General features: G+C 37.5%; 1 protein-coding gene across 5 annotated transcripts in view; it reads right to left on the bottom strand.

Moving 5' to 3' along the window:
• PLCH1 (phospholipase C eta 1) overlaps positions 1-21,085 on the bottom strand; it is a 128,003-nt gene that overhangs the window by 48,329 nt on the left and 58,589 nt on the right. For all 5 annotated transcript variants that reach the window (XM_034439165.3, XM_087872555.1, XM_087872556.1 and 2 more), the window contains 4 exons: positions 17,127-17,273; positions 15,268-15,511; positions 11,587-11,716; positions 3,163-3,333 (listed from right to left, as the gene is read on the bottom strand). In XM_034439165.3, coding sequence (XP_034295056.2) covers positions 3,163-3,333; positions 11,587-11,716; positions 15,268-15,511; positions 17,127-17,273 — 692 coding nt within the window. The remainder of the gene's footprint in view (positions 1-3,162; positions 3,334-11,586; positions 11,717-15,267; positions 15,512-17,126; positions 17,274-21,085) is intronic.

Raw genomic sequence — 21,085 nt, 5'->3', positions numbered from 1 at the left:
CTTTGTTCTTTGAAAGGAGTTTTCTAGTTCATGTTCATTCATTTTCCAAGCCAATCAGAGAAGCTTGTTTAAGGAACGATGATCTCTCAGGGCACTGGATGTAACAACTTTGTCTTCCTTCCTTTCTATCAGTTCATGAATGAGGAGGTACATTTATCCTTCCAAATTTGCTGAAATTCTAGAAGTAATGAAAGACTCGAAGGGAGGCTTAGCCAATCTCATTGTACACATGTTGTACTCTGACAATAAAGGTTGGAATTGAATTGAATTGAACTGAATTTGAATTGAAAAGACTTCAGAATACAATGTCCTTCAGAGTCTATTCTTCAGCATAAAACAAAGCATTTATTTGCAGCCTCAGCCTAATATCAACAGTGGAATTCACTTTTAGTGTTCATCCAGCACATCTGATGAAGTGATATGAGCACACTAAGTTCATCTTGTGACATAATCACAGTATAGGTCAGGGGTCAGCAACCTGCAGCTCTGAAGCCGCATGTGGCTCTTTCACCCCTCTGCTATGGCTCCCTGTCACTCAAAATATGCATCACGACCGCAATGTGCAACACCCACCGGCACGCAATTTATTGAGCTTTTCAACCATGGATAAATCGAAGAAAAGAAAAGTCTCAGAAGAAAACAGAATGCTTAATTCAACTACATATGCTAGTTTTGTGGTCGCTCAAGAAATAGTCAGGCATGGGAAGGATTTTGTGGCTCCCGGTGTTTTATTTTCTGGGGGAAGTGGGTCCAAATGGCTCTTTGAGTGTTTAAGGTTGCAGACCCCTGGTATAGGTTACGTTAACTTAAGGTTTGTCCTTATATAGGTGGGTGATGTTCCAAACCAGGAGTGTCGAACTCAATTTCATTGAAGGCTGCCTCAGGGGGGCAGGGTGGGTGTGGCCAGCTCAATGTCACTCATGTTGGAGGCGCCCATTGTGGCCTGATCACTCTGCCAGTGAAAACAGGCTCCCAAGCTCCGTTTTCTGCTGTGATAGCCTCCTGCAACGAAAGCGGAGCTTGGGGGAGAAGTTGCAGGAGGCTGTCACAGCAGAAAATGGAACTCGGGAGCCCGTTTTCCCTGGCAGAGGCACCGTGGGCCAGTCCTTTACTGTTTCTAAAGTGGCCCCGCAGGCCAGATCTAAGCACCCCATGGGCCAGGAACTGGCCACCGGGCCTTGAGTTTGACACTCCTGTTCTAAACAAACAAACAGCAAAAAACAGATGCAAAAAAAAAAAGTATACTGCAATAAATACAGACAATTGTTTGTGGTTCTAAGCCACCAAAGTGTGATTGCTATTAGCAGGTAGTCTAGAACATGGACAAAAAAAAAAGATTAAGCACATCATCTGAACCTGACCTTCATCTACCCTGGCTTTATAAAGTAACCCTCATAGGGCTAACTTGTGCTGGTCAATATGTACCACTGACATTCTATTACTGAAGCGCTTAGGTTCACTGCTCTTCTGTGTGTCTCATATATATTTTTATTACTCATTTCAACTTCAAAGCTCAACTTGTCTCCTGAAAGGAAATCATAATGCTGAGCACGTTTGCAATCTTTTGAATGGACAGCAGGTGTTTTTCAAAGTCATTGATCCAGAGTGAAGTAATGGACACAATATAACTGTCTTGCATGAATATACGTGATAAGCCCTATGAATAGTGACAGGGATAGAGAAGCTGGGCATATTACAGCTGACAAATGCATTGGTAAAGAATAACAGATGACCAGCCAAAGCTGACACACCAATGAAACAAAATACCAATTATTTATAACAGGTGTCAATATTGGCTTTGGCCTTGAGCTATACCCAAAGCCTATAGTCTTTCTTTCTGGATGCTTCAAAACTGATATTTTAGCTTTTGTCCTTCCACACCATGAACATGACACTAATAATAAAGAAGAAGAAAAGCATGTGGTCTCCTTTAAATCCATATTGTGAAACTAATACAAATTATCTTTTCACATGCTATGATGATTCCAGCTGCTAACATAACGGGAAAACCATTTGATCATCATTTACCTGGTACATGTATAAGGTCTCTTTAAAGCAAAGGAGGTGCAATATTACTTACACAATAATAGATATCATTGAAGTGACAGCCCAAGCTGATCAATCTAGCAAACCCAGTATAAGTCATAAATACACAACAAAACAGCAATAAAAACTTTTTAAATACTCCAATAAATTAAAAAGTGCCTCCTCTAGTGCCAAAAAGCACTGATCTAAGTGTTTTTTGTGGCACAGTATTTACTTACTTACTTACTTATTTATTTATTTACTGTATTAGTTGCATTTCTATGCCGCCCAACTCCCTAGGAACTCTGGGCGGCTTACAGCAAAAAAAATAGTAAAAAAATAGTAATAGTAAAAGTATTCATACAGTCTGTCCAAGAACTGTCATTCTAGTAATATCCAGCCTAACTGCAAATGATAGAGGAGACAAGCAAGGTCTTCAAGTGAAGGTTTTGGACAGGTGAATATAGTGCAATGAATATATGGCATCCGGGGCTCTAAAGCAGCAGTTGCTTTGTAAATCTTATTCTGATTTTCATGATTTCTAGACTGTTTGAACATTATAAACAGTGAGTTGCATCCATAGCTCAGTAGGAGCAGAAACTTCCTGTTCTTCTTTTGCTATAAAAAAATTAGTAACCAATACATTCTCTCTTTCTGAGAACACCTCATTGTGTGAAGCAATCAAATTTTATTTTTCTATTTAGAGACAGACAAACAGAAGGGATTTGTCAACATATACATCTGATGGGAGAAAATGAGTTCCAGCAGCTAAATTATTTCTTGAATAAGAAATAATTGAATTCTTTAGACTCCCAGCTTCAAACAAAATCTTTGCATTCTGGAAATGTGTAGATATGAGTTGTGACACTTTCGAGTTACATAAGGGTCTACAGAAAATATAGAAAATAAAATAGTGCTCAAAATAAAAGAAATGAAACCTATGCAGCTCCGATTCATAAAACATTTTCTGGTCTCACTGTTCACAAGTATAGATGTCAATATTTTCAAGGGTCCAAGTATTAGATAATTGGTTTTTTTTGATAAATATTTTCAAGATAAAAGCAACAGAATGCAAAAGGCAAATGGGGACATTTTGTTATGATTTGGAGTGTTAATCATTTTTGTTTTGCATCTTACCTTCTGCTCTATCTTCAAAAACTGAGTAAAATCTTCAACAGTGAGGTGGTCTTTCTTATCACTATAGCTCAAAAGCAGCAAGTATAGGTCACGCCGTAATGACATCATCTTATAAAACACAGAAAACTCTTCAAAGTTTAAAGTTCCCTGGTTCTCATCTGTGTCAGCCTCCTAAGGAAAAAGCATAATCAATTATGTGCGGTAGCTAGATACAACACTCATAGAAAGAAAATACATCTGTGAAATCCCAAATAGCTCAATTTAGGTTCACTACTAACATTTCCCCAATCTGGGACTGAAATCCCAAGAATAGCAGTTTTGGCCCATTCCACCTAGGAATTTTAAAAATTGCATTCCAATCACTATTTTAGGCATCAGACTGAGTTGATTTTAACTGCAATTTGAGCTTCTTTTCAAAGCATACAATAGTCAAAAGACTTCATTTTTGTATCTATTGTATCAACAGTCTCATGACTTCATATTTGTCAGGCACTGAGTTTTACAGGTTATACCAGAGGTGGGTTTCAGTAGGTTCTGACCAATTCTGGAGAACCGGTAGCGGAAAGTTTGAGTAGTTTGGAGAACCGGTAAATACCACCTCTGACTGGCCCCAGCCCCATCTATTCTCTGCCTCCCAAGTCCCAGCTGATCAGGAGGAAATGGGGATTTTGCAGTAAACTTCCCCTGGAGTGGGGTGGGAATGGAGATTTTACAGTATCCTTCCCCTGCCACGCCCACCAAACCACGCCCACCAAGCCATGCCACGCCGACACCCACAGAACCAGTAGTAAAAATTTTTGAAACCCACCACTGGGTTATACCCTAATTATTGTTATACCAGTTATTCCTTAACTGTCCGCCTACTTGTAATTATCATCAAGTTAGAAACAATAACATTGGTTTATAGTAAGATGTCCAGTTCAACCTGCTGCCTCTAAGCATCATTCTTCACAACCTTTGCCATTCTTAGATTACATTCTGCCTTGGCAAACAGCCACTCCATGTGTCAACATACAATTCAATAGGGAAGAATGTTTTAAGGTTTCAGCAAATTGCATTAAATGTTTGCAAGAAAGCAGCTTTTCTCACCAGACCTAAGCAGTAATGGCATGAGAGCACTAAGTGAGAAGTCAAAAGACTTAAAAAATCATTACCGTGTTTCCCCCAAAATAAGACCGGGTCTTATATTAATTTTTGCTCCAAAAGGGCTTATTTTCTGGTTGGGTCTTATTTTGGGGGAAATACAGTACTAAATTAAATATCTGTTGATGATCTTAACTGGGATTTATTTTTGGGGTACGGCTTATATTACAAGCATCCTGAAAAATCATGCTAGGGCTTATTTTCCTGTTGGGTCTTATTTTCGGAGAAAAGGGTAGTATTCTATGAATCATAGAATCTCTATGATTCACAGCCATTCACTTTTTTGCTTTGCCTGCAGCAATTACAGAACTAACAGGGTATTTCCAAAGATAGTATAGCTTATTTGTGTGCATCATTTGATCTTAAGGAACTTTATATTAGTTGTCAATTCCTTATGCATTTTAACTGGCACAACAAATGAGTGTGTTATCGGATCAAATCTGGATAGGTTACCGGGACCAGAGGTTTAGTCTTCTGAGCTTTTGGACTTGTGCTGGAGCCCATCTTCAGGGAACTTCTCTCTAGCTTGGATCTTATAACATTATCCTGGGATGTGTATATTTGCATTCATTAGTGAGTGTGCTCTTGTACTATCCCAATGCTTGTTATCATTAATACTAGATGTTATGTCAGCAAGTACATAATTGTGACATTTGCATGATGGCTTTATCCTGCATTTGTCATCATGTTGATATCTTATAGTTTGGTATAGCTGACACTATATAAATCTACTAGTTGCAATTGCAATTTCTAGGTTTCAGTTCTGATCTCTTACAAGACACTTCAAGAATCTAAACAGTAAATTACCTAATTCCATTTGTATTGCTAAGCACACTCAATTAAAAGTAGATCCTCACTCCAAAGTAGATCCTCACCCCTAAGTAGATCCATGTGTATAGATTGAAGGTTTGCAACTTTACATTATGGTAAAAAATATGTTTATTTCAAGCTAATTTCTACTGAGTTCAATGCATATTAATCCTTGCTAAATGTAAATGTAGGCCTAATTTTTTTTTAAAAAAGGAGAATGCAAGAGGTAGCTGGGAATGACACACTATGTTTGCCAAAGATCAGTATCTCCTGATCTTGGAGCCAGATACTTATGATTTTCAACAATATTGAGACTGCATATCAGGAACTAGTTCAACTACTAACTCCCTTTTTACTGTGATGAGGATTTGTCCTCAAAGAAGAGTCACTTATCATGATTTTGGTTTTGTAAATATAGTATATACTTAAGAGGATTTGCTTCAGATGTGCACAATATTCACGATGGTCTTTTAAAATAATGATCTCTGTTGCTAAATCCACACAATAATGGACTCAAAAGAAAGTCTACTTACACTGCTAAATATTAATTAACTTGTTGTAAGCTTTAAAGGAGGTATTCAAGAGAATCTCTGTAGCATCCTTTTAGTAATAGTAATTTTAATTCTGCCTAGTCAAGTGTTTTCACATTAAATTAGAGCTATTTGTAATTAGATTATACATAACCTAGATTGCATGTAGTTCTGGCTCATGCTACATTTGCTGACTCAGTATGGATTCAAATAAAGCCAGTAGGTTTAAAGTGGATGAACATCATTTGTGTTACAGAAGCTATTGTGAGTCAGACTGTATCTATGGTGTGTATGTGGGCTGCTATTGGATCAATTGCATGATAGAGCCAACCACACAACAACACCGCATATGTGGAACAGAAAGGACTAATTGGAACTACTGCTTTCATGAATGTGTAAGAAAACCTTTCAAGAAATTCACTATATATGTGTCAACTCTGTTACCCTGCAGTTATTTTGAAAATAGTTGTGTGACCATTTCTTCTGTTAGGTGTAGTGCAGGGGCGTCAAACTCAAGTACTGGCCCCGCCCAGCCTGGTTTAGCAAAGGGGGTGGGGAAAGTCCTGATACATCACGTGATGCCACCATGACGACGCACATTTGACACCCCTGCTGTAGTGTACTAGTTCATTCAATGTTAATACAGGCTTGAAACAAGCCAAATTCATAATATATTATGAAGCTAACTTATTCTAAGAAACCATTGATCACAAGACCTTGAGTTTAGAGTTTTGACGACATGTTAATGATTAATTATAACTTGAAATAAGAGCTTCAGAGAAGGAAAGGCAACATTGGAATGGATTAGCCTGAGGTTTGCCTTATTTCCCTCATATCACATTAAAAACAGTCTAGTGCAATAGTTAGATACAGCTATAGTTTCATTACAGGTAGTCCTCGCTTAACGATTGCCCTGTTTAGTGAGCATTTGAAGTTGTAGCGGTGTAAAAAAATAACGATCAGTCCTCACACTTATGAATATTACAAAATTTCTGCAGTCATTTGATTAGGATTTGGGCACTTTGTAACTTGGTGGTCATTTAGAATTGTGCAGTGTCCCATAGATATCATTTGCATACTCCTCAGTCAGCTTCCAAAAGCAGAATCAATAGATAAGATGGCAGTAAAATTATGGTCACATGATGTCTCACTTAATGACCATGGGTGATTTGCTTAGTCACTATCACAGAAGTAAGGCTGTAAATCTGTTGCAGTCACATGATCTCTTGCTTAACTATCACATCATTTAGCAAGACTTTTTTTATATATATAAATTAGGTTTTAATTTATAAAACCTAAATACCTCCATTTTTTTTTTTTTTTTTTGCAGGAATACATACCCACTGTGTAATCAGGACCAAAAGAGACTTAAGCGTGTATTTTCAAAAGAACACAACAAATCTCAAGGGGAAGGGAAGGGAAGGGAAATAATTGTCATCTAAACTGGTGGAAAATAATATTGATGGCCATAACTGAGAAGGCTCACTCACTGGACATATTTTATATTGTATTTGTTCGATATTAGACACTAAGAGTCATTTTGATTGAAGTGTGATTGAAATATATTTAATAAAGTAAACTAACAAATACATTTTAAGCTATCTTCCCAGTTTTAACTTCATTCATCTGCTCAGTCAACTAATACTTAATCCATTCTAGAGAGTTAAGGAGGAGGAAGAGAAAGAAATGTCTCTTTAGATTTTGGATTTCCAACCTCCAGTCCCACAACTGCATGGGCCCACGGTTGATCAGGCCACCCAAACACTGCCAATTTTAATATGAACATACATAATATTGATTTTCATTTAAACTTAATTAATGTGGCACAATTAATTGGCACAATACACAAAAGCCAAGTGTACCTTTAGCTGTTTCTATAGGCTGGGCTCAAGCTTTGAAGATGAAAATCATCAACACTTTGAAATGATTCTAGAAATGGATTGGCAGCCAGTGCAAATACCAAAGTTATCGAATCATATGATTATATCAGGAAATATGATCAGAGCTAGCAGTTCTATTTCAGATTGGCTGAAGCCTTTGAACTCTCTCTTCAAAGGTAGCGTTATACAAAATTCATTGCATCAGTACAGTTGGGGGACTACTAGGCTAGGCTAGGAGAGGCCTCACAATTCCTGACCAAATAAGGCTGAAGCTTGTACAACTTTTTGAACTAATAAAAGTCACACTTCTATTCTGAAGTGACAATAATGGAATATTTTAGTAATGCATACCAGGGTATCTTACATATGATGCATTCCCCATATAATAGATTAATCCATTTTCAGTGGCGCATAATTCAGAAACTAAACATACTTCTGTATTCTGTATACATATTCTGTATTATAACATTTGTCTGAAATGATATAGGGTTTCCTGCTTGAGCAAGGTGTTGACTAGAAGCATTCCAAGGTCCCTCCTAATTCTGTTATTCTGTTATTATCTGAACTCAATTTCAATGTATTTGCTCTGACTCAATTCATTTTCCTGTTCTTGTGGGACATGTAGAATGGTTTAAAAAGAGAATAAAGTTTCATGTCATTAAGACATTATGACACCCTCACCTTTTATTTCCAGAGAAGCTACCCTCCTGGTCACATATAAATGTCAATACTTTGAATGAATTTGAACTCTGTAGGACCCATAATGCAGTTGCCAAGAAACGGAGCCAAAAAAATCACAGAATCTCTTTCAGGAGACAGGCATCAAGGCATGAATGTGAAATTCTGGTTTCATTTAAACTGATCATTGAAAACTATAATATAATATAATGGATAATCATAGTTTCTTTTGGGTGCAGCTATTCTGAAAAAGGTAAACTCCACATTGGAAATCATCAGAAGAAGCATCAACTAAATTATACTTTCAATCTCTGAATGCCTTTCCACAAATCTGTCTTGCAACAAAACTTGGAATTTTCTACATTCCGATTAACATCCCTCAAAACGGATGAGGTAAAAGCTGGAAAATACATTAAAAAAAGAAACTATTGTACAATGTTTAAGCAGCTGGGTGAATATCCCTACAATGAAGCAGTATGAGTCTGAAATTTAATTGGGGGGAAAAGAAAATATAGGAAACTTGAAAAAAATGTATAAAATAATATAAAGATGAAATATGAGAAGTTTTTTTTCTTGCCCTCTCATAATCCCAAAACTTGAGGTGACCCAATAAAGCTGTTAGAGCAATAAATTTGTCACTTAACCCGAGCTAGCAAAATTGATACCATGCTTAATCACCAGCCTCTTAATATGCTCGGTAAATAAGTATACCATCTGCAGTTATCTCAATATAATAAATCCTTGAGGGTGGACTACTGTGAGATGTGTCACCAATCCAACAAGAGCCAGATGCCAATACTGACATGCCTTGATGAGTCTTTCCCCTTGATCTTTCCTTCACGAACAAACAAATACATTGTACTAACTCTCCATTTATCTTCATTGATAGAGGTAGCCCTGAACTTACAACTATTCATTCAGCAACCATTTGAAATTGTGTCGATGCTGAAAAAATGGGCATCTGGGCCCAAAGTTATGGCCAAAGAGGTGTCCCTCATGATCATGGTCCCCCATGATCAAGATTTGGGTGTTTGGCACCTATAAGCACAGGGCTGCTGCAATGCCACCACCCAACTATTCCCCCCCAATCAATGCCTTTTTTGGCCACCTTGTATAGAAACACTCAGCAGAGCAGTGCCAATACTGGGGCCAAAGTAGAAGACCTGGACCTTCAGCAATCTCAGCCAGCTGCCACCTCGATTTTAGCCCCAGTGTTGTGGTCCGCCAGCAGCCTGCAGAGCTGGCAGCAGAGTCGGACAGTAAGGAGGCTGGGGAGGAACATGGGCCAGTCCTAGAGTCTGGGAAAGGCTCGGATGAGGGCTCTGTGTCGGAGGCAGAGAAAGGGCCATCTGGGAGGTATGTGCTACTCTGGAGCCTCCAGAGTCAGACCTCAGCAAGGCAGAGAAACAGGGGGAGCCTGTTCCTAGTGCACGCATGCGCAGAGCTGGCAGAAGGCAAGAACAGTTAAAACAAAAGGAACGACTCAGGAGTAGGGCTTGGAGATGATTGGCCCCTCCCATAAGACTTAAAAGAAGAGCAAAGGCATGTGGGCCTTTGCAGGAAGCAACGTTAATTCTGTGCAGTATATGGTTCAGACTGCGGCCACCATGGGGTGGTTATGGGAGCGATGTGGTGATCCCATGTAACACCTCTCCTGCGCGAGCTGCACTGGCTCCTGGTGGTTTTCCAGGTGCGCTTCAAGGTTTTGGTTACCACCTTTAGAGCGCTCCATGGCTTAGGACCTGGTTACTTACGGGACCGCCTTCTGCCACCAGTAGCCTCTCACCGGCCAGTACACTCACATAGAGAGGGGCTCCTCAGGGTGCCGTCAGCCAAACAGTGTAGACTGGTGGCCCCCAGGGGGAGAGCCTTCTCTGTGGGGGCACCTGCCATCTGGAATGAGCTCCCCCCGGAGATACAGACTGTCACAGCGTTTTTTTATTTCCCAGCTGAGCTTCATTATTTTTGGACTAATAGACTTACTGTAGTTTGCCAAGTTCCTTATCAGTATTTTACTATGCATGTCCGCATTCCTTCCCTTGCTTCACACACTTTTTCCTTTGTTCTCTTTCCAGAATGGTCCGGCTGAGAGATAGCCGGCAAGAACTATTTCAAAAATGTAGCAATTAACTTTCTTAGTTAGTGAGGTGTTTTATTTTCTTTATAACAAATAAATGAGTTTTATTAGAGAACTTTTCTTCACGTTTCTTTTCAGAATATTGCAACATGGAATAAGCCACGATCCATCCTCTAAACCAGGGTGATTTTTCCCAGAACCAAAGATGGGATTAATCGATGCCCTGACACAGACGATCCCGGATTTACGCACCTTCCGCCGTGCCCTCAAGACCTTTTTATTTCAGCAGGCTGGCCTGGCCTAACTTCCCTTTTAAATTGTAAATTGTAAATTTGTTTTAAAATATTAGGGGTGTTTTAATTTGTTTTGGGCCAAATTATCTAATGGGTTTTTATATTGTCTTTTAAATTTTATAGTTTGTGTGTTTTATCTTTTTGGCTGTTCACCGCCCTGAGTCCTTCGGGAGTAGGGCGTTATATAAATCCAATAAAATAAAATAAAAAGAAAATAAATAAAGTCTGAAGCTCTGTTTGATTCTGGACTCCATGTGGCTTTGCCAATTAGGTCTTTGGCAGCGTGTCAAGAGAGATAAAAGTGGGTGATTATCAGTCTTATCCCGAAGGACTCTTTACAACTATTTGGGATTCATCTGTGAACGAACAGAATTCCCAGCTGTTAAAATAAAACTACTCGTGTGTTTTACTGACTCAGGAAGGCTAGGTTAGAACACCCAGGACCAAAGATGACTCAGTGAAAGGACCAAATCAAAGCCCCGGGACCAAAAATGACTCGTTCCAATCCTTTATTTGCTTGCATCTGATGGACAGAATCTTGCTGAATTAAAGCTATAACTCTAATCTAATAAATATATACTGAGATATATATATAAATAGAAATATGTATTTCCAGGTGTGGCTACTCTAAATCTCTTCTCCCTTCTCCCATCCACTTTGGGACTATGCAGCCTCTTAATTTGGCCTTTTCTCTGATGGAACATACTGCCTCTTCTCCAGGTACACATTCTATCACATTCTCTATCCCCCATGCAGCATCCTCATGTTTCTCACCTAGAAATCCCTGCAATTAATAACCCATAATTTTTGGTGACAGCAGCTGGAATTGCAGTTGTGGTTGCTAAGTGATGTGATCATGTGACATGTTGTTTTACAACGATATAGTTTATAGTGTCATAAATTACAGTTTCAATTGGGGTCATCAGATGACAGCTACCGTACTTGCAACTTTAGATTTCTCTTTTGAGAGACTAATATCTATATTTATAGATAGAAAAAGAAAGAAAGCTCACCTGAAACATTTGTCTTACTTTTCTTCTGGGTAGGTTGACATTCAGTTTATGCATCAACTGATGAATCTCTTCAATATTCAGCAAACCATCACCATTCTTATCAGCTTCCTGAAAGGTTTGCTTCACCCAAGTGGAGATAAATTAAGGAAAGTATAAACTCCCTTTATCAAAATATTGGGATACACTTTTACATTATTGAGAAAAAAGCAAAAGTGTAAAGAAAGATTACGTAAATCAGTGCATAATGGTAAGAACGTACAGCACAGAAGGAATCAGCTTGTTTCTTTTTAAAGTAGGGGATAATATGTACAAATACACATATGAGTGAGAAATAAGGAAGATATGGAGCCACTAATAGTGCTGCTTTAAATTATGATGAAATGGAATATACAGTATCTAGTACTTAACCAGTTCCAAACTGAGTACCCTACAAAAATTTTAAAACTATTTTTCAAAATTTCTATCCAGGATTTGGGAGGGTTGGAAAGAAGGCTGCAACTTACTTATTACACAATAACTAAAACCAAAGTTAATTAAAAACCAACATATTGATTGGACCTCTCCTTGTGGCAGCCCAGTTTTGGAAAGATGTCCATTGTCTTAAGATAATTTTGAAATGATGTCTATTTAAAATGAGCCCTTAGAGATACAAAACTGAAGTTGATGATATAATACTAGCAAGATTATGTTGTATAGAGATACTATATTTATTATAGTGGCCTCATCAATTCATAAAAACTCCCTTCCTAGGTTAACGTTCAGACGCCATCAAGTATCAATCACAGATCCACAGAAGCTCCCCAGATCTGAATATTTGATTAGAAAGACATTGTCTTCCATTCTTCTGGAGCAGACTTTGAGGGGCTACAAAGATGATCCAACTAATACTAGAAACAGTACTGTTAGTAGAACAACATTGCCATGCTGAGTATCGCAGGTTAGCCTTTGATTGCAACTGTTTCCCACACCACCACCTTTTCACAATACTGGAAGAAATCCTTTGGCTTCACTATTGTCCAAATGTAAATTTACCTTCCCTCACACAGAGCTTTTCTGATCACAATAAAAGGAAGCTACACTCAAAATATTTCTATGACCAGTGAGGATATTCTTTCTATTGCAAATAAATGCCCAGGGAATTTTTTGATCTGAACCATAAGTGCTTAAACTTCTTCTCTTATACAATTGACCCAATTTAGCTTCTTTTCCCTCTCTGGGCCCATCATTTATTTTAAAGAAATAGTTCTCCATGGACCAATCCTGTTCCATCTGGTTTGGTTCTTCTTCCATAATTTAATAACCCATTAATTCTAGTGCTTATTTTTCTTCTTCAGTTGCTCCCAGTTCACTTCTGACAAATGGAACAGAGGCATTTTTGCTAGGAATCCATACCCTTTAGTGTCTGCCATTATATCCTCACTCCAGCTGGAGATGCTACAGGGCCCATTTCTCTGTGCAGTCATCCATCTGCCAGAACCGATCATGCAAACAAGGCTTGAAGAAATATTTCTGCATAACCAAATGCATGGCAGCCATGTGAAGCCTCCAAAAGCCGGAAAAGATAGAAATTACATAAGTAATTTATGGAGTAATTAGCCATAAAATGATGGCAAGTGTTTCTCTGCCTTATGATAACAAGAGCTGAAATTCGGAAATGAGCATATTTGGCATTCTTTTCTTTTTAGCTTGGCAACTTGGGACAAATCAAACCATTTCATCATCCAATATCCTCACTGGGGGGGGGAATGTTTTTCCAATGCATAATCTTTTTTGGAATGAAATGACTTTGTCTCTAGAGATTTGTCCTTAGGTTACTTTATTTGAGGGGTGTCAAATTTGCTTTGTCATGGCATCATCACGTGATGTATCATGGCTTTTTTCCCCTTCACTAAACCGGGTGTGGGCGTGGCCAGTGCGTGATGCATCCAGCCCGCGGGCCGTGAGTTTGACACCCCAGGTTTATTTGGTCTTTAATTAAACAGGATGCCCAAAATTACCATGTTTTCACGCCCTTTCTCTTTCATACATACAGCAATTTGTCTCTGAGAGAAACTCTGGTGTTTGTAATCCTAATTTAATGATTTCTGCTTCTTTGTTCTAAAATGAATTACATGTTGGGTTGTGTTTTTTTTTTTTTAGTGTATTTGCAGAATTGGCAAATAGATTAAATATGTGAGTAAAATACAAAATACTCAATGAATAAATAACCCAACAGAAACTAAATGGCATTTTACTATCTCATAAAACCACCTGAGTAGAGACCACACCGTGTCTAAAGACACGATGTGATTAAAATACTAAGCCACTTTGTCCACAGAGAACTTTGAAAAGAACTGCACACGATTACTCCATGTTTCTGTTTTATGTTCTTGCCATGATTAACAGGAAAAAACAAAGCAGAATCACCAAGCCAATTGCTCCAATTCTGCGTGCTGTGAAGGCAAATAAAACCAGCCAAATAAATAAACAGAAATTATAGTAGAGGGTAAGAATTACACATTTCCTCCAAAGGGGTCAATCAATACAAAATTAAAAGAGAGGTTATAGTTTCATACGAATAGAGTTGATCAGGGTCACCAGTTTAGAAACTAAATTGCTGCTTCTTTCTAATGAATCATTAAAGACTACAACATTTGATTACAGACAGATGGGAGCCAATTAGAACAATTGATCAGCACTTCTCTGTTATTCATTAAAATACCACATTTTTTCCCACATTTCTGGTGCAATCTAGGGGGGGAAAGCCTTCAGACAGTTGCTATATGAGCTGCATTAACTTTAATAAGTCAACTCCTTAAAGCAACCCGGTTATTTTTTTAGACTAACGTAAAAGCTTGGAAATAAATAAATGCTTGTTTTATATGCAGCAGAGAAGTGCTGTGCTCATGAAAAATCTAAAGAAATGCTTCCACATAATTTTTAAGTACCTTAAGGGGAAAAAAACTATAAAATACTATTTCCTTGCTTGGAACCAGTTATTATAATTGGAGCCCATTTAGCTATTTTGTAATGGCTGATGGATTTAAAAGGTTGAACCAAATTGTTACTCTATAAGTACCTAAAATGAGAATTGCTACTGAAAGTAGACCTTGTACGTCAGTGGTGGGTTTCAAAAATTTTTACTACCAGTTCTATGGGTGTGGCTTAGTGGGCGTGGCATGGCTTGGTGGGCATGGCTTGGTGGGCATGGCTTGGTGGGCCTGGCAGGGGAAGGATACTGTAAAATCTCCATTCCCACCCCACTATAGGGGAAGGTTACTGCAAAATCCCTATTTCCTCCCAATCAGCTAGGATTTGGGAGGCAGAGAATAGATGGGGGCGGAGCCAATCAGAATTTTTACTAGCGGTTCTCTGAACTACTCAGAATTTCCACTACCGGTTCTCCAGAACTTGTCAGAACCTGTTGAAACCCACCTCTGTTGTACGTGCAATAAATAATTGTGAGTTCTAGTCCCACATTAGGCATGAAAGCTAGCTAGATGACGTTAGGCCCCGAGTCAGTCTCTCTCAGCCCAGCTCAGCTCACAGGTGAGGAAGAAAGGAGGGAAAGTATTATGTATTTCATCACCTTGAATTACCTACAAAATAATAAAGGTGGCATAAAAATTATTAATAAATAAATAAAAACAAATCAATCAGAATCACTATATTGTCCCAGAATAGAATGCTTTGAAAGGATATTGATCGTGTGTTCTCTGTCTTTTAGCAAGAGAGTCCTCGTCACTTATCCCAGCCATCAAATATTTCAGCCCAGTGATCCAGGTACGTGCTTCCTCTGAATTAGAAGTTATCAGATCCAATGATTCCATATGGTTGCCATGGTAAATTGTAAAGCAACAGCTTGGATCAAAGTTGCCCTCTGCATGGCGATGGAATATTTCTGATTGCCGACCTTCAGTGACTTTATAGATAGAATCAATTATGACTGTGAAAACAATAATAAAATGGTATAATCTGGTTTATCATATTATATCTGATTGCAATATTCTATTTTACAATAATAAATTAATCCAGGAACTAATTTATCTACGATAAATTCAGAAATGCACAACTTCTGTAAACCTCAGATGTGGCTCTGCATTTCATGTCAAGAATTGCATTCTGAAAGTAGCCTTAAGCCTGATCCCATTCTTGCCCCACAAAATCCATCCAAAATAACTCCCCAAAATACAAAACAGTGAAATGAAATCTTTGACCTCACTCATGTAAGAAATGTTTTGCACCTTCAATTTAAAAAAAGAAAATCTATGAAGGAGATAAATTGTAATAAAATTATAGCAGGAATTATAAATGCCTTCTTATTATATGACTCCAAAGACATGAAAGCTAACAGGGAATACTTAGCCCACCCTCACAAAAGGAATTTTGCTTATTCACCAAAACTATGTAAAAAAGAGATGAGTTAAGCATGACTCCCTTTGACATACAGATAGTCCTTGACTTAGAAGCCCAATTGAGCGCAAAATTTCTGTTATTAAGCAAGACAATTGTTAAGTGAGTTTTGCCCCATTTTACAACTTTTCTTCCCATTGCTTTTAAGTGAAGCACTGTATTTCTTAAGTTATTAAGACCGTTGCTAAGTGAATCTGACTTCTCCATTGACTTTGGTCATCAGAAAGTCACAAAAAATGATTATATGATAACAGGACGTCCCAGGCAACCTTCATAAATATGAACCAGTTGCCAATGTCTGAATTTTGATCACATGACCATGAGGAAGCTCCAATAGTCGTAAGTATGAAAAATGGTCATATGTCACTTTTTTCAGTGCCGTTGCAACTTTGGTCACTAAACGAACTGTTGTAAGTTGAGGACTACCTGTACAGATGAAAATATAGAACGTATTTTACATTATGATCTCATATGCTCATTTTTTTAGCCTATGAACAAAGAATCAGAAGAGAACTAGAGATCAAGTGTTCTCTTTCCTATGACTGCCAGTCTTAATTTGATGTAGTTAATACTGGCACCGTAAATTGGACCATAAGGAAGGCTGAGCGTCAAAGAATTGAGGCCTTTGAACTATGGTGCTGGAGAAGATTCCTGCGAGTCTCTTGGACTGCAAGGCAATCAAACCGGTCAGGACTAGAGGAGATCAACCCTGATTGCTCTTTAGAAGGCCAGATCCTGAAGATGAAACTCAAATACTTTGGCCACCTAATGAGAAGGAAGGACTCACTGGAGAAGAGTCTAATGCTGGGAAAGATTGAGGGCAAAAGAAGAAGGAGACAACAGAGAACGAGGTGGCTGGATGGAGTTACTGAAGCAGTCTGTGTGAGCTTAAATAGTCTCAGGGGATGGTAAAGGACAGGAAGGCCTGGAGGAACGTTGTCCATGGGATTGGGATGGGTTGGACATGACTTCGCAACTAACAACAATAATACTGGCACCAAGCTTAATCACAATCATTTCTAGTGACATACTAATGCTGTGGGGAAGAGCTGGCACCCATTTTTAATAAGCATAAAACATGTGCTCTTGCGAATTAAAAAGTACACCATAAGACATGCAAAGTAAATAATAACTTCAAAAGAACTTACTTTTTGCCTTTTCACTTTTCCTGGATGGCCTCCATCTGATGCATGTCCTGTGCTCATCAAGATAAAAAAGTCGCACTAACCCTTTGGCTCCATGCTTGAGTTTAATCATCTGAGTCCCAGATTGCATAACACTCATACATCTTTCAACTAAAGGATGAAAAATTGCAACAATTTTATTTAACCAGCATCCCTAATTTACTCTGCTGCATAATTACTGCAATAATTATCTATAAAGTAGCTACCACATAACTCTTTCAATCTTCACTTTGCATGAAGAAAAATAGGCAAATAATTATAAATACGTGTGATGCTGAAACTACTAGATTTCTGAGGTTCTTTTTAAACTGAGTATAAAAAACAAAACATTTTGAAAATATCTTTTTTTCTAACACATATCTTTCATTTTCATAAGCATCTAATCACAGTACAATTTGGGGTATATAATATTTTCCCAAAGCTTTAAGATCAGAGGAGAAGAAAAATCTGGAATGAAACCCCACAGTGCGTCATTTTCAGCTTGCAAGTGAAATTTGTACTCATACATGAATATGTGAACATACATGAAGCATACATCAATACATGGCGATATTATTTCCTTTCCTTCTGCCTATGTAGATCAGCTTATCTCATTGCCTACTTTCTTTTGGCCCATTTCCATGGTTCCATTGATCAATTGTTTTTATCAGAACTGGGCAGAATTATTTAATGTGTTCTTATGTGATAAATTACAAACTAAAAGTCAGTAACATTTTCAGGAGGTCAACAACATCATGAGCATTGAAAAAGTCTTACAATTTTCAGATATCAAAAAATAGTTATTAATTGTGTAACACAGTTACACAATTTCACTGTTGAGACTTTGTAAGATTTTATGAGAGAACAACGAAAGCCCATAAAAGAAATAATATAATTCAGAATTTTTCTTTGATCCACTCAAAGGGATGTTAACCGTAAAGAAGCTTATTCATATTCATTGGCAAATTACATACTCTCAAATATGAATAAATCGAAACCTATGATAGGAGAGGAACAAATCAAATCATGAGGAAGAATTCGGAAGAAGTAAGAAAGAAAGAAAATACATCCAGTGATAAATTCAATGGTATATTGATCTTTACTGTTTGGTTCAAACAACAGTTTGAAATTGTATATCAATGTTGTTCAGGCATTGTCAGGGTCAAAAACATACAAAGAAATGTACAGCCTTGTAGTGTACTATCCTAATAAATAAATAACAAGACAAAGGAATCAACTGAACTATCAATTAACATTTCAGAAACTGATTAGCATTTAATACTTGTGTTATTGTTATTACCAATATTTATAAGTCATCTGATTCCAACATTCTCTGCACTCTCATGAGAAAATAAAATGTGTATATTTATACCTATAAAATTACCTCTGAATATATAAAAATTCTGCATAGGGACAGTTATTCAAAGCAACACAGTCCAGGATGAGAATGCATAAAGTTCAGCATGTGGACATAGAGCAGATAACAGCACTTACAGTACATATATTAATATATAGAGGATTGACAGATTCCAGAAGAACCAACACTTTACAATGTCTGCTTACACAACAGGACTTCCCCCTTCAATCTTCCCTGCATTTACTAATAAATAAAATAAAATCTGACACTATCATTCTATCAGCAGAAAAGAATTCAACTTTTGTATTTCATGAGATTTCAGAGCTCTCTGTGAACTCATTCGACATGCTTTGCAAATACCATAAAACATACATTTATATTTTTGGATTGGTGGATTTTTTTTTCCTATCAAATATACACACAAAAATGAAAGAACCATTGTTTTTGTAGCATAAGTCAAAAAGATTCTAAGCTGAGCTCACAAAAATCAATCCAAACCCTGTTCTAGCTATATTTCTGATAAAGCAATGCATTAACAAAAGCCACCGATCAAATGTCTAGCTACAAATTCTTGAAACAATCCAAGATCATAGAAAATTGTTATATTCTTGTGGACAACAGACTATTATGTAAGAAAGAAAGTGAGGCTATTGGGTGATTGTAAACTTATTTTTTAGTAAACCTCGCTGAACATCGTAAGTCTTACTTCCAAACAAACAGGCACTGGACTTTATACTTACATTAAGTATGACATATTTTCAAATAAACATATATAAGATTGGGTCGTTATATTTATTTAAGTATGACTGTATAAACCTTTTGAAAAACATGCTTTCCAATAATTTTTCACAGCTGGGTGGCTGTGCATGGACTCACACACACAGAGAGAGATAGCCAGAAGCATTTCTAAAGCAACTGCATGAGATAATTTGAATAAGGGTTTTTTCGACACATTACTGCACAGTACTACAATCACAAAGAAACTTTATTCAAAGTCTCTGCACAGCCTTTGCCATCAGAAAAGTTTTTGCACAGTAGTTAAATTTCACTGTCAAAACACAAATCACATAAAAAGTAACTGCAATAAAACATTATTTGCCATTTAAATGGTATCAGTTTGACAACATGCCTGAGTTAATCTAGAAGAGCATTTCCGACAATTTCTTAAAAGCAAAACAGAACTGAGTGTCAGCAAAACTAGCAGAAATACCTAGTTCAGAATCAATGCGATAGCCCTTATTCCCTGATATTCCCCCCAGGCAATTTATGGGTCTCTATTCAGTAACGAACACCTTCACATTGAAACGCTAAGAAAGATACCAACTCATTTGGCTCAGGCAGCATCCTTGTGAAGTTGCTACACTTCCCACTACAAGATAGATCTCCGATGCTAGAACGGAAGCCATTGGAGGAAGAAAAGTCCAGAAGATGGCCTGAAAGTTGGGCGAACGGCCGACAATCTTTATCCCACCTGATAAACAATGTTTTAGTACAGAGATCAAAAGCTGTTGGATTGGGATTGCTATATTGCAAGCCTGAGCAGTAGGACACACATGGCATGTTTTCAAAAAGCACCCTAATCTGTGCTAATGCCATCTTCCATTTGTCATTTATCCCTGTGTAAAATGAAGTCTTTAACCTCCTGCCATTGCCTGGGTAAGGCACTTGGCATTATGAATTGCATTGACCATTTCAAGCATAAAGCTTGCTTTTAAGCAGCTTATGTTTCTCTCTGAATCATGCCTAGCCTGAAGCATTTAAAAATAGGTACGCTTGTATTTTATTTCAGCATACTGTATTAGGCAAACAATATATTTCTTTCATGATCCCCTCAAAGGTGATCTCCATGCAGTTTGATGAAGATGTAAACAATGGTCAAAAGTATATAAAATCTGCAACCCAGAAAATTCATTTTAAACACGGTATTTTGAAATTCCAATCCCATCGAATCTCAACAGATGTCATTCAGACAGTCATTCCTGCAACAGATACTCCTGCTGTATCTGTATCTGTATTCTTCAATATCATTTGTAGACCCAGTTATGTATATGTATTATCATGACAATATGTGGGTTGACTTCAGTGTGGTACTATTGTATTAGGCTTCTGGAAGTATCAGAGTTGTATCTGCAGCAAATTTAGCCGTGATAAATGCCCATGAACAATTTAGAACATTGTTAACTTAGTAAGTCAGTAATTTAGTAAATGTAGAACCTAGGGAGAGGGAGAGGGAGAGAGAGAGAGAGAGAGAGAGAGAGAGAGAGAGAGAGAGAGAGAGAGAGAGAGAGAGATTCAAAGTTGTTTTTCTTAAATGCTATACAGCTATATGTGTATAGGTTGAACCTGAGGTTTTGTGGGAACAGAAGACAGACCAATTAAAATAGTCATCTCTAAATACTTTACTTTTTAATTAATTTTTATTAAAGGAGGGTTTTTTTTACAAAGTAAAGACAATAGAAATTTAAAGGAAAACAGAGATAATTAGGGAAAAAATGAAAAAGTCCAAAAGAAGAAGAAAGAAAAAAGATATAAAGGAGTGGCTTCCAATCTTCTTTACAGCACTTATAAATATATTTATATTTCATCC

Source organism: Pantherophis guttatus, chromosome 6 (genome assembly GCF_059756535.1).
Source record: "Pantherophis guttatus breed Tessera chromosome 6, ASM5975653v1, whole genome shotgun sequence".
NCBI classification, from domain to species: Eukaryota; Metazoa; Chordata; class Lepidosauria; order Squamata; family Colubridae; genus Pantherophis; species Pantherophis guttatus.
This window is presented reverse-complemented; position numbering and strand designations above follow the sequence as displayed.